At 31.8% G+C, this 26793-nt stretch overlaps 4 protein-coding genes and 1 non-coding gene across 8 annotated transcripts; 2 read left to right on the top strand and 3 right to left on the bottom strand.

Moving 5' to 3' along the window:
- Positions 1 to 2: 2 nt before the first annotated feature.
- LOC18105667 (uncharacterized) lies at positions 3 to 2677 on the bottom strand. The gene is made up of 5 exons (XM_006374258.3): positions 2367 to 2677; positions 2220 to 2272; positions 1957 to 2124; positions 840 to 941; positions 3 to 372 (listed from the first exon to the last, which is right to left on the bottom strand). Exons 1-5 carry the CDS (start codon positions 2578 to 2580, stop codon positions 241 to 243), a joined length of 669 nt encoding a protein of 222 aa, XP_006374320.1. The 5' UTR covers positions 2581 to 2677; the 3' UTR covers positions 3 to 240.
- A 1454-nt stretch (positions 2678 to 4131) lies between these two features.
- Positions 4132 to 4203, bottom strand: TRNAM-CAU (transfer RNA methionine (anticodon CAU)). The gene has a single exon. It is a non-coding gene; the product is annotated as a tRNA-Met (tRNA).
- Positions 4204 to 10244: 6041 nt separating this feature from the next.
- LOC18105668 (probable inactive receptor kinase At4g23740) lies at positions 10245 to 13260 on the top strand. Its single transcript, XM_006374260.3, has 3 exons — positions 10245 to 10660; positions 11128 to 12411; positions 12496 to 13260. The coding sequence occupies exons 2-3, from the start codon at positions 11178 to 11180 to the stop codon at positions 13164 to 13166; spliced, it is 1905 nt and encodes a 634-aa protein (XP_006374322.1). The 5' UTR covers positions 10245 to 10660; positions 11128 to 11177; the 3' UTR covers positions 13167 to 13260.
- Positions 13261 to 14124: 864 nt separating this feature from the next.
- On the bottom strand, positions 14125 to 17248 carry LOC18105669 (uncharacterized). Of its 4 annotated transcripts, XM_052447328.1 has the most exons (5): positions 16864 to 17245; positions 15229 to 15547; positions 14551 to 14609; positions 14356 to 14392; positions 14125 to 14325 (listed from the first exon to the last, which is right to left on the bottom strand). In XM_052447328.1, exons 1-4 carry the CDS (start codon positions 17117 to 17119, stop codon positions 14361 to 14363), a joined length of 666 nt encoding a protein of 221 aa, XP_052303288.1. In that variant the 5' UTR covers positions 17120 to 17245; the 3' UTR covers positions 14125 to 14325; positions 14356 to 14360. The 4 variants fall into 4 exon arrangements, with proteins under 4 accessions (XP_052303288.1, XP_024442081.1, XP_024442080.1 ...); XM_024586313.2 differs by having other exon boundaries at positions 14125 to 14392; positions 15229 to 15496; positions 16864 to 17248; XM_024586312.2 differs by having other exon boundaries at positions 14125 to 14479; positions 16864 to 17246.
- Positions 17249 to 21604: 4356 nt separating this feature from the next.
- LOC18105670 (ubiquitin-conjugating enzyme E2 10) lies at positions 21605 to 26518 on the top strand. Its single transcript, XM_006374262.3, has 5 exons — positions 21605 to 21772; positions 21904 to 22003; positions 22430 to 22557; positions 23671 to 23775; positions 26108 to 26518. Exons 2-5 carry the CDS (start codon positions 21934 to 21936, stop codon positions 26249 to 26251), a joined length of 447 nt encoding a protein of 148 aa, XP_006374324.1. The 5' UTR covers positions 21605 to 21772; positions 21904 to 21933; the 3' UTR covers positions 26252 to 26518.
- The last annotated feature ends 275 nt before the right edge of the window (positions 26519 to 26793 follow it).

Raw genomic sequence — 26793 nt, 5'->3', positions numbered from 1 at the left:
GATTTCAGTGAAGATAAGGCTAATCGATTTGCAAAGGAATTCAACATGGGTTACTAAAATATTACAAGATACAAAAACAAAAGAGGGTACTACATACAAGCAAGTGACCAGGAAAAACCGGTCTGGTATCTTTTTTACAATCATATTGCAGTCTGGCAAACATGGCTACAATACTAGAATCGTGTAGCGTCAATTTTAACTATCAATATCACACACAAACGTCTAATTAAGGCATGCTTGTTATGAACTGTTAAGGAAATGTGCCAATGCCTCGTCCGTGTTGTTGTCATACATGAGTAAAGCTTCAGCTACCTTGTTTGATGGAAATCCCATTTCTTGTAGAAGGGTGTAGCCGTTGACAAATTCCTGAACCTGGAGGAAAGGAGCATAAAGGTATTCGTTCATTTAAACTGCTTGCAGGAAGATTTTCTTATAAGCCAGTTGCAACCCTCTGTCCCCCCTCTCTCGTGAGTGTGTGTGAATGTATGGATGCATTGAAGCATGGAAAAAAACCATGCTCTTTGAATGGTGTTCTATAGGAATTGGCTAAGATTCCAATGATTAATAATCACAAGAAAGGAGAGGTAAATACCAAGACTAGCACACCCACACAAACATGCAGGCGCAGGGATGAATAATCTCAAGATAGAAATGAGAGGTAAAGCAATTGCTATGACTAGACCCTCACAAAAAACACGATTTACTGTTTGATATATACCCTCAAAGAGGAAAGAACTCATTATTAGTTAATAATAAAACCATAGCAGCTATCCGATTCCCTAACATCTTACTATTTGCAATTAAAGTTAACAAGCGCAAAACTAAACCCAAGAAAATACCTTTGGCGGATTATCTCCATAGTTTGCAACTGCAAGAGGAACAGCATCTCGATTGAGTCCCATTGAAATGTACTTTCTCACCACAGGATCTGCAGTTGGACCCTGCATTATCAATAATATCCATTTCACAACTCAACAGCAGAAAACTTGTCTCGTTAACTAATCAAGTCCACACATGCGTTTCTCAAATGCATAAAATAAACTAGCATACAATCATCATACGTCACAAAAAGGATTCTTTCCTACTTCATGAGTAATAATTGCCAGTAACAACAAATTTATCTGGAGTCTAACCAAATATAACAGTGGAGTTCACTACACCATTCAATTTAATTAATCTGGTCTACATGCACCAAGCCTATAGACAACCCCTCCTACTTCATTCACATAAATCCCAAGGGAAAACTGCTTAAATATCACAAGGTTCTCAATCGATACATTTCATTTCCAAACACATCCAAATCCACTCAATCAAATGTGAGTAAGCGAATGTCAACCACTAGGATAGTATAAGTCGGTACTGAAACTATAAATATCTCAAACACATATAATATCACCAACAGAGGAGTTGATGCTATCAGCTTTGGAGGTACATTTTCCAACAATGAGAGAGGAACCAAGAATTGGAGGACTTGGCAGAGTATGTGCAGAGAAAACATAAAAGGAAGAGAATACAATTCCAAGGAGGAAAGTAGCATGGATTGTGACAAAGAGAGGCTTCAAATTAGCCATCTCCTAGTACGCGTTACTCCCTCCATTTCTCATCCTCCTGATTTTCTTATACCAATACCTAATCAAATTTATATAAAATTCTCAATCACCACTCTTTGTTTTTACAGCTCCATAATTTTCCGATTTCAAGTTAAACAACAACAATTCTATCTTACCTATTTCACAGGTAATCATCACACAAATCAATCAAATTATCCAGACTCCCTCTAAACAATAATAAACAGTGAAGTCCACTGTACCAGGAAATTATACAAATTTCTCCTACTTCATCCAACATGAAAATTACTAATAAAAAACAACAGCATTAACAAATTACTCATCATGTTTCCAAAAACAACCAAATTCTCTCAATCAACTCCACGTAAAATATATATAGAAGACTTACTATTGAAGAGGTCGACTGTAACGGTTTGGGAGGCGAATTTTCCAAACCAAGCAGCCTACTCCAATTCGGGCTATCCTTCTCCGCTTCCGCTAAAATCTGTCTCTCAAGCTCAAAATCAAACTGAAAACTACTCCGCGGAATCTCCACTATTTGTGGTGTCAATTGTGGCTATAACGCAAATCAAGACATTAAACAACAGATTAACAAAAATATATAAAAAAAATCATCAATTAATTAAAAAAAGAAAGAAAGAAAAACATTACTGGAGGAGTGATGCGGTATTCCGGTTTTATCATAACCCGAATCCCTAATCCTGCTGCAATCAATCAACAAATCAAATTTACAAATTAACTAATTGATTGATTAAAATAATCAAATACTGGTTATCAAGATCATGTGAGTTTACTTACAGGAAGGAGAGGAGGGGGCTTGTTGAGTGAAAGAATGGTGGCGGGGTGCGTGAGGGATTACGGTGTGACCAGGTTGATTCACTGTTGGATAGAGAGAAGGTGGTCCGTACATCGGATGGCTAGGTTGTGGTGCTGTTGACGGCGTCGATGATCTGTGCATCGTCGATGGTGTGTCGTACGGTGAGCTTGTTCTGTTTCTGAAATCGTAGTCCATTGTTGAGAGAGAGAAGTGAAGGGGGAGAGAGAGGAAGCGAAGACGAAAATGGAGGAGGAGGAGGAGGAGGATGACGTGTTTGAGGTTAGTTTGTTTTGAAGGTTAAGATTATTCTAAGATGGGTTGAGAAATTATTTTATTGGTGGGCTTTTTGTGGTTCATTACTGGGCTTATTTGCTTTTAACTTTTGAGCTTGTTGAAGCCCATTGAGCTTCACTTTTTGAAATTATCAACTAAATAAGTTTAACTAAGGTCCAACATTAAAATAAAGAATATTGCTAATGTTTTTTTTTTTTTAATTTTTGTTTACCGGTAACTTTTACCCACAAAGAGTAAATTCTCTTCTTCTCGAACATTAGATAGGAAATCTCCATCATTCATGAATGAGAAATTATTATTATTATTATTATTATTATTATTATTATTTATCATCAATTTTTAAAATAGAAATGATAATTGGAACATAATTATTAAATCAAGCCCGATTTAATATGATTATTTAATTATAACTATGTTAATTTTTTTAAAATATTTTAAGAGATAGACTAGATTAATAATAAAAATAATGTTTATTTAACTTTCTGATTAACTAGAAAATTTTTAGTCGACAAAAAAAAATAAACAAAAAAAATAGCATTTATTCAATCAAATTCAAGGGAATAGAAAATATTTATGATAAATGGCAATATTATTACTATCAATGTATTTGTAAATAATTTTAAATAATCATTGATGCAACTAAGCAATATAAATAATAAAATTAATCTAGAATTCCAATTCTAATATAACAAGTTGAAACTTTGCATTAAAATCCATCCCTTAATACTCAACTTATTTTATAATTGCTTTGATTTACATTTTTTCCTTATACGATTTTGTAAGAATAGAAAGGCTTCAAGAACTTAATAGCGACATCATTTCTCAATAACCAAACAAAAAATAGAGAGAGAATTTTTTGAAATGGAAATTAATTATTAAATAAATAAATAATGAAAAGGAAAAGGAGGAGAGAAATAAATGAACGAAGAGGAGAAACAGGGGAGAGTTGACGGAGAGATAATCCGAGGTTGCAGATTTGGGATTTTTCTCTTTTCTTTTTATTTATCATGTGATATTCTGGACTTTGCTATTAGGGTCTTTTTGTAAGTGTTTTTTTTTTAAGGTTTTTAAAAGTATATTTTATTTTAAAATATATTAAAATAATAATTTTTTAAATTTATTTTTTATATTAATACTAAAACGGAAAAAAAATAAAGCTAAAACTAAAAAAAAAAATGTTTTTAAAACACGGTCATACTAAAAGATTTAGGTTTTATCATCTTTCTTCCTTCATTTTCCTTCTCTCCTCCGGCCAAGCTGTTCGCTCCTGGTTTATCGTCTATCTTCTCGTTTTACGATATGTTTGGTGAGAGTGTTTTTTATTTCTCGTATAGGGTTTTTTTCGTTCATTGGCGATATATCGTTGACACCGTGTTCCACAGGTATCTCGACACGTCAGTACCAATTTAAAGTTCAAGTCGTTAAAAATGCAACGCTGGAAGCTACTCTTTTTATCAGAGCCTGGTTTCGATCCAGGGACCTGTGGGTTATGGGCCCACCACGCTTCCGCTGCGCCACTCTGATATGTTGATAGCAGTATCCAAAATAGTTATTTAAACATTTAATACTGCGAAATTTACCACATGGTAAATTTGGCCCCTGTTTACAGGTCAGGGAAGGGAAGAGAGCAAAAGAAAAGTGATGATTTAACCACTGTGGGTGATTGAGTTGGTAGGGTGAATGGGAGCAAGATATATGTCTTTCACGTGTTCAGTTTGATTTTTTCAGCCTATTAATATTGATGGTCATCGTGGACTGTAAAGTGTAAATCCTGCTTTACAAATCTTGGGTATAAAAATCTAATTTGATACATGTAGGCTGATTCAAGATACACTAAGTATTAAAAAAAAATTGATTTCGTGCGGCCCAAGATTTTCACGATCCCCTTGGTGCACCCCGTGGAGGAATAATATTTTTATTATTATTAATGAGGATATTTAGGTTAATTTATGAATATTTCAAGTAATTTTACGGGTTTTAAAATTAATAATTATATAAAATTTCAAGAATATTTAAAATTATAATTATTAAAAAATAAATTCAAAAACCGGATTGATTAAGGTATTATTATTATCAGAAAACCGGATTGATTAATCTATCTAGTGTCAACATAATGTTATTATTAGAGGAGGTGTTTTTTTTTTAATTATTATTATGAGAAAATGGGAATCAAAGTTCATCGCCAAACCCTCCAAAAAGTCCAAAGGGATCGTTGATTAGTCTACTTAACCTGGTCTAGCTATTGACTTTTAACAAATTTTGATTCTCAATCCATTCCTTGCCTCGTCTCTCGCGTCCTTGTCTATTTGTCATATTAGGCTCAGGCTGCTGGCAGCCTCAAGAGCAAGAGAATTTTACCAAATAACTAAAAAAAACCCAATTAAAACAGGAAAAAAAAAAAATCACATCTCATTGGCCTTGGGTGGTCTGTGAGTTGTGTCGTTGTATTCATGCCCTTGGAATGGCAACACGGTTGAATTTGCTTATATAATGTATTTTATAATTATTATTATTAATATAATATATATAAGGGTATTCTTCGCCCCTTTCAGATTAGGAGACAGATCGTTTTCATGTTAACGCCAAACCTTCTAAAGTAAATTTTATTATAATTAATACTGTTTTACATTTCAAAAGTTTTTTTTAGAAAATTTTAAAAAAGTTTATTTTTCTTACTTTAAATTTATTTTTTTATATTTTCAAATCGTTTTATGTGCTGGTATTAAAAATAATTTTAAAATATAAAAAAATATTATTATTTAAATATATTTTTAAATAAAAAATATTTTAAAAAATAAATGATAATATCATATTCAAACCGTGTTCCCTTCACGAAAACAACTAGCCTCTTATCTCTGGACCGAATCATTGTTGATACCGTATTGTATAACTGATCATATGTTAATTAAACATTGGCAAGCATGATTCTGTCACTCTCTCATCGGTCGTCTGCAAGGCACTTAGGTCGTGCTTCATGCATGCTATAATATAATAGATTATTGTGATTTCATAGAGCACCTATCACGAGGAAATATCCATTTCCCATTATATCAATAATTTACTTTTAGATATTAGAGCTTGAAATTAAAAAATTTATTTTTCTTGAAATTTTATATTCAAACTATAAGGTTATTAATATGATGGTCACTAGACGCTTACTTGATCGTTAACTTTAGGATCCATGAGATTAGTTGAGATACGTGCAAGTTAGCTCGAACACCCATATTAATGCAAATAAAAATTTTGCTTTTAAAAAAAATGTCAATAATCTAAATAAACCTGTGGGAATTTCTTCTTGTTTATTTTTGCACGGCAAGCTTTTTTATTTTTTTCTCTCGTTTCTTCTAAGGAGAATTTAATGTATCAATTTCAGAACTAATATACCATTAGTGTATGTATGTATTTATCTTTTTAATTTTAAAAAACATACTATTAATGTGCACGGGCGTGTATACACTAATAGTATACTTACTAATAAAGTCATATATAGTAAATCCAATTTATTTTTCAATGCAGGTATTTCTAATAAAGATCTATCTCTGTTTGTTCTTACATTTTAAAAGTGTTTTTGAAAAAATTTAATTTTTTTTCTGTTTTAAATTAATATTTTTTAATATTTTCAAATTATTTTGATGCGCTGATATCAAAAATTATTTTTAAAAAATAAAAAAATATTATTTTAATATATTTTCAAGTGAAAAGCACTTTGAAAAGCAACCACTCTCTCTAAAACATCCACCCAATGCTCATAAATCTTTTAGTTGTTGCTCAAATAATATATTTGATTGAAACCTATAAATGAATTTAGTGTTGACTTATGAAAATCAGCTACGACCATAAAACAATAAATACAAGCTCATATACATTCTTCGCACAAATTATTGATGATCGATGGCTGCTAGGTTTTTTTTATATATAAAAAATAAGTGTCATTAATATGGAATTCCAAGTTGAATTACCATTTTTCACTCTTTCTTTTTGGGTTTTTCCCCCTCTTATCTAGGTAGCAACGGTAAGAATTACAGGTTGATGCTTCCTCATTTCTGTATATTTATTTATTTTACATCAAAAAAGTTTCTTTACTAGTTTTTTGTCTAGTATTAATTACTCTACTTTACCTTTTTTTTCAAAAAAGAAAATTACATCCTTTCATCATCAGTGTCATTAATATCGTTTAAAATTGAAATGTGTCATGATGAATTTTTTGCTAATGTATATTTTGATCCTTGTATTATGTTTTTTCTTACAGATAAGTTTTTAATTAAGGATTTGTTATCATCATATTTTACATCCATATACAATTTAATCCCCGGGTGGCTCTTTTTTAAACAATTAAGTTCCTATGTATCAAATACAAACTTAGAAAAAATTATTAAAATAATTTAAATGGTTTGGTAAGTAAGATAAGAGTACAGTGGATTTATTTAATAAAAAAAGAAGTAAATAAATATTCTCATATCACATGTAAAATATAAATGGTGATTTTTTTTAGATTTGAATCAAGAAAATGAATTAAAAAAGTAAATTTTGAAAAAACACAACAATAGATATACAATGTTATAAAAAAATTAAAAAATAATAAACATATTTAAATTCATTTAACTCTTACTTTATCCATCACTCCGTTGTGATTATTTAACTAATTTTTTTAAAAAATTAAAATTTAACATAGAAGCATAGTTTTAAAACTCGGTGGGTTGACCCAGCTGACCCGGGACTGGAACTGAGCTGGGTTTATAAAAAAATAAGGGTAGTTAAAAACTCGATCGATCCAGCTGACCCGATAATTTGACGCGGTGACTTAGTTGACCCGGTTGCAACCCGTTGGTTATTTTTTTATTTTTTACCAAAACGATGTTATTTTGATTTATAAAAAAAATAAGATTGCCTAGTAACCCAGTCAAAACTCGTGACCTGAGCCTTGGACCGGATCGGGTTTAAAAACACTGCATGGAAGGATTTAGTTTTAAGAGAATTGTTATGAGACTAAATTGTATATAACTAAAAAATACGATGATAAAAGCTTTTAATTAAGGATTTATTTGTAAAACATATATTAAATAGATTAAAATAATTTTTTAAAAAAATATAATGACAAAAATCTATATTAGAGAGCACACCACACATATCAATTTTTAATCACAATAGTAATACTAACTACGGGAAGGATACAAAAAGATGATGAAATGAAAAATAATAATAAAAGGACTTTCAAGTACAAAATAAAAAATACAAGGATGCAAGCATTAACCAGTAAAAATGACCCGTCAATGGGTCTGTGAAAGTGAAAGCAGAGAAGAACGTCTCTGACCTGTCGCAGTGACCACGTGGGATCTCTAAAACTAGGAGCCACGTCAGAATGCCATCCTAAGGAAGCTAAATTTGGAAGGTAGAGGTAATAAATAGCACGTGGTAACCATTATGTGCAATACTGTCAGGCCACCGATCTAACAGCCACCATTGATCGGTTCTTTCCTTTTTCATCGATCATTGATCAACGATATTAAAGGCTGTCACCGGTGCTTGTGTTTCAAATTTATGAAAGTTTTTCTTTTTATCAACCCAATTTAATTTTTTTTATATAATAAATTAGTTAGGTTTGTTTTTGTGTTTTAAAAATATTTTTAAAAAATTTAATTTTTTTTTAAATTAATATATTTTTAGTGTTTTCAGATTATTTTGATGTGTTGATGTCAAAAATAATTTTAAAAAATAAAAAAATATTATTTTAATATGTTTTGAAATAAAAATCAACCGCTAATATACTTTCAAATATGTTTTAAACTCTGTTACAAGTATTTTTGTGTTTTAAATTTAAATTTTTTATCAACTCAATTTAATTTATGAAAAGAAATTTATCAATTTAATTAACACACCTATTATGTCAGACAATCAGGTTTATGAGAATTTTCTTTAAGAAAAAACTAGATTTTATTAGCAATGAGACGATAAATTAAAGAGAAAAACATCAGTATAAAGGTCTCAAATTTATATTGTCATTTAAAAAAAAATACATATATATATATATATACATATATATATGTTAAATTAGTCTCCTTTATAAAAATATGTAAAATCTTGATCTCAATTTTCAAAAATATATGAGTGTAAGAGCTTTTTATATAATTTTTTATTCAGATACATATAGATATATGCAAAATAAATTCATTTATGATCAAAACAAAATATTTATAGAATTTGTAAATGGTTAAGCTGCAAACAAATAGTGCCCTTTTTTATTTTATTAATTCTTCGAGTGCTTAGTGTGTTTTTTGGTAATGTGATATATAATATATTAAAATATTTTTTATTTTTAATATTAATATTACTATATAAAATTATTAAAAAAATTAAAACACACGGAAAATAGCTTTAAAGTTCGTTGTTTTCCGTTTCAAAAACAATTTTCAAGAGATTTGAAATTTTATTTTAATATTTTCAAATCATTCTTATCTACTAATGTAAAAATAAATTTAAAAAAATAAAAAATTATTATATTAATATATTTTTAAATAAAAACAATTCAAACTAAAAAAACAAAAGAGTAGGGTAGAATTTAACTTGTAGCATAGCAGCATGGAATAGGGTAGGCACGGCATTTGGTGGTTTTCTCGGAGGTCTGTGCGTGAGTGGATGCGTGATTTCAAATCTTGGAAGTGACAACTCTGTCGGGTTTCGCCACTGCAGGAAGCTGGCTAATAAAGGCTGGAGCAGGTGGTGGTGTCCACACTTGGATCCTATCATCTACTGTGTCTCTGCCACCGCCTGTGGGGATATACTATGCCAGAAATTCAGAGAGCAAATTTCTTCCAGGAATAAGCATCAATGACGGATATGCAGGAGAGGTGATGTGCCCTCTGGCCCACAAGTTTTAGTACAGTAATTAATCTACAAATATAATACCTAGCTATACAAATAAATTAATACAGATAACAAGGAAGGCTACGCAGTATAAAATACTGGATTATTGATACGCACTCTATTACAGGTAAGATTATTTTTTTTAAAACAATTAATTATGAACTCATCTAAAATGTTAGATGATATGTTTTTAAAAAATATTAATATGATGATATATTAAATGATATTTTTAAAAAAATAATAAAATAATAATATATTGAATTAATTCAAGTTATTTTATTAAATTCACAATCCGAATCATGAAAGCATAATAACCTTATAGAAAGTAAATTAAAATAAATTATAGAGGCTAATTCTTAATCACTTGAATTTTAAAGAAAAAATTGAGAAGAAAAGATAAATTAAAAAGGATAAAAAATAACATGAATCAACGTAAATTAATATGTCAAACGTGTAACTCGAGTTTTAAAATCGGAATAAACTTATAATAAATAAATAAAATAAATAATAAAAATTAATTTTTAACCAATTTAATATTAAAAAAAATTCAACTAACCTATTATCCTATTAAAAATATTTTGTCTAAGAATTAATTGAATTCCTGTATATGAAAACTAATCTAAAAATATCATTGATGTCTGTGTGTGTGTGTGTATATAGCAACAGTAGTGATTGGCTATGGTTACAGTGGTTGGAGTTGTGACTAGTTATTATTAGCTTATTTGCATCCTTAATGAAACGTTGTCTCTCTTTGTCTCCACATGCACCCTCCTGTTCGTGCGCATGGACTTTGCTTTCTCAATTATTATATAACTAGTTTCTTGCATGTGATGCTGCTCTCTCAAGCAAAAACAGCTCATATTCGTCAGTCCTCGCCATCATTAATAATCATCTTCACTTATCATTGTCATCTAGTACTTTTGCTTTTCTCGCTGTAGTCTGATTTCCCAAGGATGTAACTGATTCTGTCTTCTTCTTCTTCTTTTGCTTCTTGGTATTGAATATTCATGGGGATTGTTAAGATTGTTTTACGGGGAAGACAGAGGGACTAAGAGTTAAGCTGACTAGTTGTAGATGTGGTGGATCTTTGGCAAGTTTTGAAGTGTTCTTCATTCAATCAGTAAGTTTCGTTTCTTTAGAACTGAACCCCCCTTTTCAATATCTTGCTTTCTGTTTTCTGTCCTTTACTGCTGCCTGCTTGGTTTCCGAGAAAAAAAATTTGAAGGAAAGCAAAGGAAAATGACAAGGGATAATTGTGCTAGTGTTTGGGATTCTGAATCTTGATTTCTTCTATTTACACACACTTTCACAGCGTCCAAGGATGTTTGGTGAAGAGAGCTGCAAAAGTCAATAAAGAACCATGATAGTGTATAGTAGGTCTCCTAATCATGCTTTAGCTGCTAATTTTGACTAAATGTGTCCTAATACTAAAAGTCTTGGCTATTAGCCATAATTTTTCTAGACAATTTGTAAGACATTTATCTGCTTCATAATTATGTCAACCAGCAAAGACCATATCTGTTTCTGTTTCTAATTAAAGTCCATCTTTTAACTAAATTTATGTGGATGTGACCATGATTTGTGTAGAAACTTTGCTGTTCAGTTGCAAATGTGCTCAACAGTTTGGTTCTGAGAGAATGAACATGAACAAGGGCCTGTTCTTCATTTTATGTGCTTTTCTCTTCTTTGGAGCAGTTTTCTTGCCAACCACCGCTGACCCGGTTGAAGATAAGAAAGCTTTATTATATTTCCTTCACAATATTCATCTCTCTCGCCCTGTCAATTGGAAGGAGAGCACTTCTGTGTGCAATAACTGGACTGGAGTGTCCTGTAGCAATGATCACTCTAGAGTTACAGCCCTCGTGTTGCCAGGAGTAGGATTTCGTGGCCCAATTCCACCCAACACTCTTAGGCGTTTGTCAGCAATTCAGATCCTGAGCCTCGGATCTAATGGTATATCAGGTTCTTTCCCTTATGATGAACTATCCAAACTCAAGAACTTAACCATCCTTTTTCTTCAATCCAACAACTTCTCTGGCCCATTGCCTTCAGATTTCTCAGTTTGGAATAATCTCACAATTCTTAATCTTTCCAATAATGGCTTCAATGGGAGCTTTCCTCCTTCAATATCAAATTTGACCCACCTCACATCTTTGAACCTTGCTAACAACTCCCTTTCAGGCAATATTCCTGATATAAATGTCTCTAGTTTGCAACAGCTAGAATTAGCCAACAATAATTTTACTGGAAGTGTGCCCAAGTCTCTTCAAAGATTTCCAAGTTCTGCATTTTCTGGTAACATTCTTTCATCAGAAAATGCCCTTCCTCCTGCTCTTCCAGTTCATCCACCAAGTTCTCAACCATCAAAAAAATCCTCAAAACTAAGGGAACCTGCAATCCTGGGGATTGCTCTAGGTGGCTGTGTACTTGGGTTTGTGGTTATTGCTGTGTTGATGGTTTTGTGCCGCTTTAAGAAAAATAGGGAAGGTGGGTTAGCAACAAAGAAGAAAGAATCGTCTTTGAAGAAAACAGCTTCAAAGAGCCAAGAGCAGAACAACAGGCTATTTTTCTTCGAGCATTGTAGTCTTGCATTTGACTTGGAGGACTTGTTGAGAGCATCTGCAGAGGTGCTTGGGAAGGGAACGTTTGGAATAGCTTATAAGGCCGCGCTCGAGGATGCATCCACAGTGGTGGTGAAGAGGTTGAAGGAAGTGACTGTGCCCAAAAAGGAGTTTGAGCAGCAAATGATTGTGGCTGGGAGTATTAGGCATGCGAATGTGTCTCCACTAAGGGCATATTACTATTCCAAGGATGAGAGACTTATGGTCTATGATTTCTATGAAGAGGGCAGTGTGTCTTCAATGCTACATGGTATGTCAAAAACCTTTTACAGTGATACACTCTGTTTTCCAGCTTTCAGGGATATTACTCCTAGATAAATGTTACATTTTGCAGGTAAGAGAGGGGAGGGCCACACTCCTATAGACTGGGAAACAAGGCTGAAGATCGCAATTGGTGCAGCAAGGGGCATTGCTCATGTCCACACGCAGAATGGTGGCAAACTTGTCCATGGAAACATAAAATCCTCAAACATTTTCCTCAATTCCCAAGGATATGGCTGTGTGTCCGATATCGGTTTGGCATCACTGATGAGCCCAGTGCCCCCACCAATGATGAGGGCTGCAGGCTATCGAGCCCCAGAAGTAACAGACAGTAGGAAAGCAGCCCATGCATCTGATGTCTACAGTTATGGGGTCTTGCTACTTGAGCTTCTCACAGGAAAATCTCCCATGCACGCCACAGGTGGTGATGAAGTTGTTCACTTGGTGAGGTGGGTGAATTCTGTGGTAAGAGAGGAGTGGACTGCTGAAGTATTTGATTTAGAGCTCTTAAGGTATCCCAATATTGAGGAGGAAATGGTAGAGATGTTACAAATAGGAATGGCTTGTGTGGTGAGGATGCCAGAGCAGAGACCCAAAATGCCTGATGTGGTGAAAATGGTGGAGGAAATTCGGAGACTAAGCACCGACGACCGGCCATCCACTGAAAGTAAATTAGAAATTGCAGTCGCAACCCCATCACCACAGACAACTGAAGTAGCTTCTACCTCTTCAGCTCAACAGTAATATTGTTTCTTCTTGCTATTAGTTGCAATACAATTTTTGTTTTCCATTAATTGAACTGGGCTGTTTGTTTCAATTAATTGAGTTTATTTGTATACCCTCATATTTCCGTGACAAATTTTGTCATAGAATTAGTTTTTAGCCACATGCTCTAAGAATATGATTGGGAACGAGAACGAGGTGCAATCTACTTGCAAAGAGTTTCAAATTTTTGGATGTTTTAGATTATTTTAATGTTAAAAATAAATTTTTAAAAATAAAAAAATATTATTGACATGCATTTTAATAAGCAATACTCTCCCCTCAGCAAAGACAATATGGGTTCTTTTCTGCTGTATTATTTAGTCAGAATTCAATGTTATGCCTATGGGTTTATGTAGTTTTCGCGGCATGATGTAACTCAATCTCTCAATGTACATGGGCGGGTCCAGGATCCTTGACTCGTGGCTCTACATTGATACCTTCATGTGCCAAAAACCTACCTAATCAGTGGTATGGAACCATATAAACTGCCCCTTTAAATAATAAGTGGATGGACCTAGCTACATGCTTTCAAGAATCATGATCACATGCATCTTCTCCTAATCTCCAGTCCTGTGTAATTTAATATAAGAAGAATATCAGGTCAAGTTGCTTTGCAGAGACTAGTCAATGGTGATCCACTAGTTTATTATCCCTGCAGAGCCTGTTTATGCACTCAGCTGAGCAATCAACGCCTCAAGAATGTGTTTGTCTGCGAGCTCAGAAATGACTATCTTCGCAAAACCAACTGCTTATTGCCGGTAGTAAGCATTGAGGGTTTACAGAAGCTAAATAAGTCTCTTCCATTGTTTAAGCTTCTTCCTTCCCAGACACCCTTGGGCATATAGCAAATTAATCGGCTGTGTGCCCCAAAAAAACTTGCAGAATCAAACTGAAACTGGTGATGTCTCTTGGAGAAAGCAATTTATGCTTTTGAACATAAAAAATAACCTCATTTCATACAACCGAAACCAGTTCCGCAGAGAAAAACTTCAATTCTTTTACTACGGGGATTAGACACAAAAAAATCAACATCAACAAAACAATATATCAATGGGCCAATGCAATGACCTTCCCGCTTTACAATGAACAGTATGAATGTCCTGTGTAGTCTATAAACAAATGAAAACATGTGTGGACTTCTATAAACAAATAAAATCATGTGTGGACTGCTACTCATTTCCTCGTGATTCTGGTTTTAACTCCTCCTGAAATGCACATAAGAAGGGATATGAACAGAAGGCCTCACGAGCACATAACACTGATTTACCCGATTACTATGTAATAGTGGGTACCTGTATGACAGTTGTTATAGAACAATTAGCCTATAAGATAAAAAATAGTTTCAGGTTATAGAAGCACGGACCTTCAACTTCCTCGAACTGGATTTCCTTTACCAATTCAGCATCTGCATTATACTCAAAGCTGCAAAGGTAAGGGGCCTAATCAATTCAGATTTCAGTGAGAGCATCATACAGAACAAATTTCAAAAGCAACTCAGCCTGCAAGGAGCGGGGAAAAGAAAGTGGGGGTGGAGGAGATATCAACTAACTGATAGCCTTCCTAACACTGATCTTTAAGCAATCTCATGTTTGCAGATATCTTATAATTTGCATACAATATAAGGCCAAAGCACTACTATTCTCAGTGCTAACAGTCTTCTCTTCCTCTAAAATTAGTCAGAAAACCTCTCTGTCACCTCTGATTACAGAAGGACAAACATATCATATCCAGTCACTTGACTGTTTTTATAAGCTAAATTCCCCGGTTATGCACATGTTTGCATTTAACAAACTGGCTTTGAAAATCAATGGCATAGGCATTATACAAAGGACAGTACCAAAGATTCATATATGATAAAGCAATGAGCATCTATTACAACAAACCAAAATCTGGATGTCGCATGGATAAATGGATTATAAAATTAAACCTTAATTATCCTTCAATAAAGTATCTGTTTAGGATCATCTAAGAAATCAAAGGAAAAGTAAAACATTGAATACTAATGCAAGAACAGTGAAAGATATCAGTTCATCGATTTTACCTATTGGAAAAAACCACCTCAAGTTCAAAGTCAGAAGCACTCTTGGTAGCTTCAACTAACACTGCAACTATTTCAGTCTTTCTAGTGCTGGCCATGAGAAGATCATACTCTTTTGGAATGATAATTGCAAGGAAATTATCACTTAAGTCACTCAAACATGTCTTTTCTACAGCTGCCAGAGCTATTCGTCGTTTAAGCGCATTAGTCTCCGGGTCAATAATGTAAAGGGCAAAGTCAGTTATTAACAATATGCGGTGTTTCATCTTTCCTGAAGCAGTGAATTTCAAAACTTTATCAGCAAAGAGAACTTGCTTATCACCTGCAAAAATAAAGATGATGAAAGTTTAAAGATATATTAAGCTAGGAAGAGTGTTTAAATATGTATCAGATTAACAACCCAAGTCTTCCCTGAACTCTGAGATGGGATTGAGGTTTAAAGGACACCAATGCTCCAAGTCAATTTCTGAGCATAATCCTTTCATTCCAGAATCAATGCTCGCTACTTTGTGTTGGTTTTAGGGGGTTGAAGGACTTAATTTTATCATTAATGCTTATGAACCCCGAATGTTTCGGGCCAGTACATGGATCAGATGCAGCCAAATTAGCTGCTTATTCCTCCCCAGCCTCTACTTGAACATAAAATAAATTGTAATTTGGTATTTGTCACTAACCAATGATATATTCTAAGATGGTGCGTGGAATCAATATTAAGGAAAACACAAATGCATACCATATGAGTATTTTCTGATTTTCTCTTTTTATTGAAATTGAAATGAAATATAAAAATTTCCATGAAAAAAAAATGTTTATGAACAGTAATGAAACTATTCTTGAAAAGGAGAACAGAGAAGCCCCAAGACTTGTAAATACTCAAGTCATAAACTGCAGGGAACAACTTTTACCAACAAGAAAGCTAAGACCATTCTTCAGTCTAAGAATTCCAGCATTCTAGAACCATTCTTTCCAAGTCAACAAAACAATGATGTCTCAACAAAATTTATCACTACTTTGAAATTTACAGACTTGTTGTCATAAACTGAAGGCAACAACTTTTACCAGCAAGGAAGCTAAGACCATTCTTCAATCCAAGAATTTCCAACATTCTAGAACCATTCTTTCCAAGTCAACAAAACAATGTTGTTTCAACAAAAATTATCACCATTTTGACACTTCCAGGAACCGATCCAACTAATTCGGCACGAAAGCTTTGAATATATGGCCTTAAACATTGTGCAATCAACGAAGAATATCTGCGACTGCCCATCATCAACCTCAACTAGCTAAGCACACAAGCTTATTAAATTCACTTGAAGTATTTCTAAGACACGAAACCAATCTTGATAAACACAAGATTCAACATAGTTGATTTCTAAACTAAATGTTCTCGCATAAAATATTTTGCATTCTCTAACTATACAATATCAACAAGAAAAACAAAAAAAACCAGAGCAAAATCAAATAAATAAAACAAAAAATAATCACAAACCCACTGGCCATTTACAAAGCAAGACCTCTAGGACTACTTTAAACAGATTAATGGCCAAAAACAATGAAGGCCCAGAAATCAATTATCAGTTAAAAAACAAAAAATACCCAGAAAAGTTATAAGAACTTGAAAAGGACTGATAGACTGACCTTGTTTCTGAAAAATCTTCATCAAGTACGAATGGGAAGGAACATCAAGATAATCCCCTTTAATATCTCTATGACGCGAAGCTTGTCTTAGAACTTTAACACCCATGACTGGTTCTTGATCGTCACTCACATTGCTCCCTGTTGTTGTTAATCGCGCTACTCCATTATTATCACTATAATCTCCTTCTTCTTCTGCATCGTCGTATTTGGGGAGTTGTAAATCGGGGATTTGGACTCGCCGGTTGAATCTGCTCATGTTGTGATCAGTAGTTTTTTTGGGGGGCGGTGAGTTCCAGTGGGTGGCTAAGTTGGTCCGGTTTATTTGGCGGGCTGCATGGGCTTTTGGTCTGTAGCTTCACGCTAGCCAAGGTCGGTTATTGGCTGAGGTTACAAAAATCTAAAAAAAAAAACAAAAAAAGGCAGTGTACGTGCTTTTCATGCATTTCTTCTTCTTTTTTTTTATTGTTGGAGGGTTTTTTTATTTAATTTACTAAAAAAAACTTTTTCGGATTAGTATTAAAAAATAAAGGCCATACAAATAGAAAAACATGCAAAATGAATAAAATATTCTATTTATATAGATTTCTTCCACGTTCAATATTAAAATATTACAATTTCATCGACCCACCATATAATATATTACATTATTATTCTTACATGTTTTATTTTATTTTATTTTAAAAAAATGCCATGTTTTGTTAAAATATAAACGAGATCATAATTTCGGTCAGAACAAGTCTATTTTTCCTTTGCCAATTAAAAAGAATTTATTATCTAGGAAAAGGTGTCAATGACAATTTATATTATCAATTTAATAACATTATAATGACATAGAGAGGGTCAAAATCAAATTGAAATATTAATGTTAAATGGATGGTGATTCTAAGGATTTTAAATCTGTATTTAATATTTTTTAATAAAATAAAAAATATATATTTTTAGATACCTCATCTTGTGGGTGTTATTTTATTTTAATTAAAATGATATTTATTTTAATTACATGCTAGTATTTTACTTGTTTTATTTCAAATTTTCTTTTGTATATCATTGATGTTTTTTAAATATTGACTTTGTGTGTGTGTATTATCATCTTATTTTTTTTAAAAAAAAATAAAACTTACTCATGTCGTATAAATTTAAGAAACCATACATTATTTAATATAAATAAAATATATTTTTAGATTATTTTTAATACGTTATAGTAATTATTAGTCATTTTATATTTTAAATTTTTTTTATTTCTTTAATTACATATACAAAAAATGCTAGTATTTTACTTAATTTTATTTCAAAATTATTTTTTATATTGTTAATGTTTTTTTAAATAATGTGTCTACATGAGTGAGATTGTGTGTGTATTATCATCCTATTTTTAAAAAAAAAAACAATTAAGAGTCATTCTAGTAAACACACACACGTCACATAAACTTAAGAAATCACAGATCATTTGATATAAATAAAATATATTTTAGAATATTTCTAATATACTATACTACTTATTAGGCATTTTATATTTAAAAAAATTAAAAAAAAAATAACCAAATACTATTTAGTTGTTTTAAACATTCATAAATATAAAAAAATAATCAATTACTAAAAATTATTTTTACCCTCCAAATATAGAGTAACACAACAACCACATCACAATATAGCATAAAAATACCAAACAATTCCTAAAAACTAATATTTCAACTTGATATTTTCGTGTCAGTAAGAGATTATGAAAAATACAAGTATTTTTGATAAGAAAGTGTTTTATATATTAGGATTTAATTGGGGTTTTTGTATTTAATTTTTATTTATTTTTGCACGATTCTATATTTTTACGTATGAAATTATTTTAAAAAAATCGTACTTTCCAAATTTAAAAACATTACAAACTCATTGTTATTCTTCTTTATTTCAAATGAAATAAAGGTGAAACGACGACATATTACGGTCAAACAGTCACCGCCTCATAACGAGTTGACCATGGCACAAAAACTAGAATCGAGCCAGCCATGAAAGACTACGCGTCTGCAGGGAGCGTCGTTGACGCCGTCCATGCCAAAAAGACCAGAGAAAACGACACGGCACGGGCAAAAATATTCGTTTCATTCAAAAAAAAAAAAACCTTACACGTCACCGTAATAGTAACGGAGAATTTCTATGCATTAATTTTTCCTTTTCCTTTTTCTTAAACGTCGATCCTATCCACCAATAAATATTCAAACAGTGACAACCAGCATTAGTCACCACCTTCAAATATTTGAAATAAAAGGCAACTTACAACTAAGTCCTCTATTCACGAAATATATCTCAAATAAGTCCTTACACTATAATTTCTTACAATTTTACAATTCAATTTATCAAATTACCGCCTCAAAACAAATTCCATCACTAGATCCACCCCTGGATTTTTAAAAATCCACTATAGCCCCTGCATTTCAGGTTCATTTTCTTATTTGTCTCTTAAAATTTATTACTAGGCCCCCTCAAAAAAGTTTAAATCTTAATAATGTTCTTCAAGTTTAATGATAATTCTAACATGGCCCCTTAACAAAACTCTCACCCCGTTAGCAATGATCTCCTTACTCCTAACGAGTGAAGGAGATGAGAGGAAGGGAGGGAAGTCACCAAAAATATAAAAATGAAAACGGAAAAAAGGATTAAGCTTCGTAGAGAGTATTTGAGAGTGCAATAATAGTTGTTTTTTTTTTAATATTTTTAATTTAAAAATATATTAAAATATTTTTTTATTTTTAAAAAAATATTTTTGATATCAATATATTAAAACGATTCGAAAAAATAAATAAAAAATATTTTTAAACAAAATTTTTAATTTTTTTCCATAAAATATCGTTTGAAATCTATAGGAAATCTAAATGGCACTTTATAGCACTAGACAAACCAAAGAGAATTCTACATAGAGGTGCTAGGATCACTATAGGAAATCCATGGATTATATTATTTAGATCTTTTATTTATTTTATTTTAATCTACATTTAGTTACATTTAAATAAATAACGGTAACTTCATATACTCAACACATTAATCATTAGAATACAATAAATAACATATTTCTCAAGCTTTTAAAATAACATCTCAAATATTTCCTGTAACAAATGAAAAGTTGAATGATAATTGTTAGAGAGATGAAAAACTTTCATTTTTTTTTTGTTTCTGTTTGACAGAGAAACTTTCATTAAAAAAACGTACAAAAACCCTTCACAACCACTGTAATAGAATCATGAAGCCTAATAAATACACATTTATTATACACGAGCTTTTAATAAGAAAATAGATAAAAGTAAATTATAATAACCTATTATCATGAATAATGCATGGATTCGAGGCCATCCCAATAGATTAATAAGAGAATATTAATGACATCTACATAGATGATGGATAACCACTATAAAACCTATTAAAGAGTGTTTACTAAAAACCATCTAGGTGGTGGTCCAGTGGTAAGAGCTTGGGACCAAGAGATTTGGTCCTTTTATGGTCTCAGGTTTGAGCCATGTGGTTACTCATATGATGGCCACTGGAGGCTTACATGGTCGTTAACTTCAGGACCCGTGGGATTAGTCAAGGTGCACGCAAGCTGGCACGGACACCTACGTTAAACTAAAAAAAAATAGTGTATAATAAAACTTAGAGGGGTACAACTCAACTTCTTAAAGGTCACCAGTTCGAGTTCCACAAACTTCAGAATCATTTGAAGGTTTACATAATCATTAACTTCATGGCCCATGAGATTAGTTGAGGTGCGCTCAAACTAGCTTGAACTTCCATATTAATTAAAAAAGAGAGAGTTTATAATAGTGTATTAACTTTTATTCCTGTAAGTGTTATAAAAGTGTATTTTTTCTTGAAACAATATTAAAAAAATATATTTTTTTTTAATTATTTTGATGTGCTGGTGTAAAAAATAAAAAATAGATATGAAAAAAATTATTTTAATGTATTTTTAAACTAAAAATATTTTAAAAATATCTCACATTACAATACCAAACACAAAAAAAAAAAAATATGGTTTAAGTTTTGAGCAAGAGTAGTCAAAACTCCAAAATTCGCTAAAAAAAAAACTTGTACTTTAATAGAGTTTCATTTAGAAAAGACTAGTAAAATTTTCGTCACCTTTCTATTTTTGCCAAGATAGAGATAGCCATTTGAAAAAATGAGGTAAATTACTCTTTAAAAAAACATTTGAGATTTCTTTTAAAGTAAATCGAAAGGTAGAGATAAAAAAAAATTAATGTAGAAAAAAAATGCTAATTCTTATTAATAGGAAACTTGAATATTGATTTCTTGCAATCTTGGTGGTACATTTGCAAGGTATCTTTAGTTGGATGACTAATTTAAAATATTCATCATATTAAGAGGCCCAACATGCAATAAAAATAAAAAAACAAAAACAAAAAGGTAAGATTATATTCGGCGGCTACTTTCGGCGAAGAATAGAGGGCAGGTAACGTATAAGGAACGCGAAGTACAATAGTAGCATGGGACCATCCCCATCCCATCCGCGGTTTGGGTGTTTCAAATAGTTTTTTCCTGAATTTTAAATTTTTTATTTTAAGTTATTTTTTAAATATTTTAATAGGTTAATATTAAAAAAGTATTTTTTAAAAAATAATAAAAATATTATTTTAATATATTTTCTAATAAAAATATTTTTTAAAATAATTATTACTGCACTTTTTTACACAGTACAATCACAATGTACACGCACCTTATTTATTAATTAATATTAAGAATAAAAAAAAGGACGGTCCACAAATTAATATAAAGTCCTCTACCCTGCAGAATCCTTAAATTTCATTCTTTCATTTTCTTCTCTCTATCTCTATTTTTCCTCTGAACAACCAAATCTCATAAATTATTTTAAAAAAACCCGTTATTTTCCAGAAGGAGGATCAATCCGGTGCGCCTCTATTCAATTTTTTTTTAATCTTATGGTTATGATGGTGGTTTAGAGAGGATCGATCTTGAGTTAAGAGATTTCATTTCTTGTTGATGATGATGGTGATGAATTTTGTGTTTTTTTTTTTTTAGGTTCTTGCAAGTGAAGAAGAAGAAGAAGAGATGGCATCGAAACGGATCTTGAAGGAATTGAAAGATTTGCAAAAGGACCCTCCTACTTCATGCAGCGCCGGTATTTCAACTTTTTTCGCATCTATATATTTTTCTTTATTTTGTTTTTTTTAGCGTTTTGGTTGATCTGATCTCTTCGTTGCGTGTTAGCTTTTTGTATATATATTTTTTTCTGGAATTTATGACGATGATGATATGCGTGCAATTGAATAATACTGGCGATGATTAATTCTGACCGATAAGCTTAAGTATTTAAGGCTAAAATCCGATGCTTTTAAGGGAAAGCCAAAAATAATGTTGAAATTTTGGTTGATTTTTAATAATTATGGTTGAAAACCGCAGGGTAAAACATGAAGATACATATTATTTGTTTGATTTGCTTTTTCAAGGTGTACGAGTATGAGGAATTAGAAGCTAATTTTCATTGATTATTTTCATTTTATGCTTTTTTGTTGATTTGTTTGCTTTAATTATGGGAATGTTGAAGGTCCTGTTGCTGAAGACATGTTCCATTGGCAAGCAACAATTATGGGTCCTCCAGATAGCCCTTATGCTGGTGGTGTTTTCCTAGTTACTATTCATTTTCCTCCAGACTATCCATTTAAGCCTCCCAAGGTAAGTTTTTGCTTGCTACGTGCAAGGCATAATGTTTTTCGTCTGAAGAAGTTCTTTACTTGTCTATAGAATAAAGTTCATGCACATTTAAAATATACTTGAAATTGCTGACGTTTGTAAACTTGAATTACTTTCGTTGTCCCTCTGCTTTTTCCTTAATTCCTAGTGTCCCACAATCATGCTTGAAGCTTCATTGGCACCGATTTCCCCCTCTACCTTGCAAGATGTCTCAGGTTCCAGCCTCCCTTTTGTATAAGAAAAGGTGTCATGCAGTCATGGAATAGCTATCTCCTTGTTTCCACCCTCACCTCTTTTCTTTTCCCCTTATCTCTTACTCAATTTGCAACAAAATTGAAGAAGAAGGATTAGTATTGAATTTATTCTCATCAGAAGCTGATTCATTTTGACACTAAGGCATCTCGTGTGTGAATATTTGCAATAGGTCAAACTTTTCTTAATTTTTCTTAAATCAGCAGCAGAAACAGGGGGGGCTAGATGAACTATAAGCATGGAAACCTGATTTCACAGTATAAGCACGAGCCAGTTTAATAGGACCCAACTAAAGACACGATACAATTCTATGCCAGGTCCTCATAAAATGAGATAAGATGTGAAGTTTATGTTAAATGATACAGCTCTTGCATCAAAGGCTTGTGTATCAAATTTCAACTTTTATTGTGATTTCAGAAAACAGGTTTCGTTTTTTAATCGCTCATGAAGGAATTCTAGCATTAATGAGGGAATATCACCCAAGCTAAAGTCAGCTAAATATGAAATAAATGATATTACATAAAAAGGTTGAAGATATAAACTGCCCTGATTGAATGGTTGTGCCTCTGCTAACCCTCCTTCCATGCACAATATGAAATCTAACTTTAAGTTACTTCTGTTTGTTTGGTGACTTAACCTTTGGAGTTTATATGTCATTCCATTTGTTGGTATTTGCTGAGTAGTTTTAGCTTCCTTCTTTTTGTGAACGCCTCATTGTATTCTTGGTTTCTGTTTATGCATCTCATTGTATGCTAACTATGACTTCTGCGTATGCAATTGAGAAGTCAATCTTATCCAGTTCTCTATATGTATGTGATTTTGTTAAATGTATGCATCTTTTAGGTAGCATTCAGAACAAAGGTATTCCACCCAAATATAAATAGCAATGGAAGCATTTGCCTGGACATTTTGAAGGAGCAATGGAGCCCTGCTCTAACCATATCCAAGGTTCGAATTCTATAACCCTTAAAGCATCTTGGACTTGAGAAGAAAGTGTCATTTATTATTTAGAGCATGTTTGTTTATGCGTTCAAAAAGTGCTTTTGAAAATTTTTGATTTTTTTTGGCTTTAAATTATATATTTTTTAATGATTTTGGATCGTTTTGATGTGTTGATGTTAAAAATAAATTTTAAAAAATAAAAAATTATTTTAATGCATTTCCAAGAAAAAATTACTTTAAAAAACAACTGCTACTACAATCCCAAACACTATCTTAATGGATTTGTGTTAGTCCAACATCATTTTTGTGCAAGAAAGGGACAATTGTTTCTTACCAACCATTGATGCATTAATGTATTAAAAAAATCCATCACAATAAATAGAGATAAGAGGAATGCTAGCACGACATTCTCTTTTTGGGTGTTTATTTTGATATTACTTTTTAATAAGAGAAGTCTATCCTATTGGTTGTATGGGTTCATGTAATTTAGTCTTTTTTATTATGCAAAACTCTAAATGTTGTGGGAAAAACATTGTGCATACAAACACAATTCATGCTCTCACATTTTACTTTAGACTCATTGTGCAAAATTTTTCCTTTTCTTTTAATTTTGATCCTCAATTTTTTTTTTTGGCATGATTGTATATTTTTTGGGTCAAATTAAAGGACAATTGAATTAAATTTGTTGACTAAGAATAAAATTAAAAAAAGATGCCAAAGTAGAAAAGACAACACAAATGATTAATGATTTCAAAGTTCTCACAAAAGTTTAATTTAGTCCTCAAACTTTTCAAATTATACCGGTTCGGTCCATCAATATTTTTGCAATTCAATTTTGGTATGAAAGCTTGTTTTTATTTTTTTTAGTTCTTAATTTGAGAGAGAGAGAGAGAGAGATTCTAGCGGCAGAGATAGAAAATCAATGTTGACACCAATTTAGTCATCAAAATAATCGATTTTGATGTTAATGAGTTCTATTTGATGATGAGAGTTTCATTAAGTATTTTTTACCTTGAAATTGCCTAAAAAATAAGATATAAGCTTGAGAAGGTTTTTTTTTCGGGTTGATTTTGGTTTTGTGTGGTTTTTTAAGGCTATCTACGGGTTTGTTAAGATATTTAGGCTCTTTTTTAGATATTTTTGGTCAAAATAGATTGAAAAACAGGTTTCTATGGAAATATGAATCTTTATTTTGGTGGTTGGAGTATGGGGAAATATAACGTGTCATCTCATTTATTTATTTTTGAAATATTTTTGGGGCGGAAGACATGTGTTTGACCCATTAGCATTAGGGCCATCGTGAGTGGGTCTTTTCTAAATGGGTCTTTTCTAAATGGTTCATGTGTGTTGGGTTTTTTTTTTATTTGTTTTTCTATTTTTGTTTTTTTTAAATGATATTTTTATAAGTTTTTTTAAATAATTTTTTAATGTATATTTCAATCAAGATTTTTTATTTTGTTTATTTAGGTTTTTATAAATAGAGATTATTCTAATTCATTTATGATTATTTTTGTTTTATATAGGTGAATTTTATTTTTAAAAATAAAAAATATTTATTTTTGGATAGTATTTATAATATGTCATCATTGTATAATATACAATGTATAAGTATTTTTAAATAATCTGTTAGTTTACATTCCAATTAATACCTGATTTTTTATCTTGTTAATTTAGTTTTTTTTTATATATAAATAGAGATTATTCTAATTCATTTATGAATTTTGTTTTTGTTTTATATAGATAAATTTTATTTTTAAAAATAAATTTTTTTTATTTTTAGATAGTATTTCTAATACGTGTATTATTGCATAATATTTTTTTATTCAATTAATTTTATATGTATCTGTTTTTTATTATTATTTGATTCAATAAAAAAATAATTTAACAAACAAATTTATTAAACACATCCGGATAAATAGTTTGTGTTGTAAGATTAAATATTTTAATTTGTATCTGTTTTTAGATTTTATTTTTAATTATCATTTATGATTTTTTTTTCATTTATTAACTTAAATGGTTCTTGATATATTTACTTATATATATGCATAGGCTTTTCAGTTTATATTTAGGATGCTTTTCAGTTTATATTTAGGATTTGTTGTGTAAAATTACATGTCTAAAAGTCTGCCCATTCAAATTTATTTATTGGAAAAAAATATCTGATTTGCATTGGAGTGCTGTTCAAATAACTTTAGTCAAATAACTAGTTGCAATCTAATCTTTGTTTAGAGCCCCCTCTCTTTTTTTTCTTTTCTTTTCTTTTTTTTTTCTCTTTTGACTTTTGAATTGCTAGATCTTACTGGTGATGATGCAAAGCGTGTTGTGTTTCCATGTGTAGGTGTTGCTCTCAATCTGTTCTCTGTTGACGGATCCTAACCCCGATGATCCACTGGTGCCGGAGATTGCTCACATGTACAAGACCGACAGGAACAAGTATGAGACAACTGCAAGAAGCTGGACCCAGAAGTATGCAATGGGCTAAACTAAACGGACCTGTGGTGTGTGCAATGGAGAGCCCCTCCCCCGCTTCTCTTTGTTTCTTTCCCCTATGTATCAATGCTTGCTGCTTGTTCTCTCTTCATTCTAAACGGGGCAAAACTGGCCCTCAACAGCGTCCCAAATTAAAGAAGAAACGACTGTGTTTCTTTCCGTCCCATGGATTAATCTGACACCATGAATCGTGTCTCTAATTTAGTGTGTCTCCTTGTAACCTCTAAAATCTTAGTGGGTTCTCCTGTTTGTATGATTATTTCCTTTCTTCTTTCGTTTTGCCTCCTGACATGCCCGCATCCATCGCTTTGGTGGGGTTTTTTATTTACTTGTCTTGGCCCCGATTAACGGCGGACCGTGGCTGAATTCAAGTGGCGTTGATGCCACCACTTGGCGTACATCAGCATGGGCTGGAGGTTTCAAAAAATAGGCTATATACTTGTGTGAGGCCTGACCCTCAATTGGGCCTCTGGCGTGCCTGACATTGGTTGTTGAGTTAATTCACGGGTTATAAGCTCAACTCAGGACAATTAT

The sequence above is a fragment of the Populus trichocarpa genome, chromosome 15 (assembly GCF_000002775.5).
Source record: "Populus trichocarpa isolate Nisqually-1 chromosome 15, P.trichocarpa_v4.1, whole genome shotgun sequence".
NCBI lineage: Eukaryota > Viridiplantae > Streptophyta > Magnoliopsida > Malpighiales > Salicaceae > Populus > Populus trichocarpa.
Note: the sequence above shows the minus strand (reverse complement) of the source record. Positions and strands in the feature narration are given on the sequence as shown.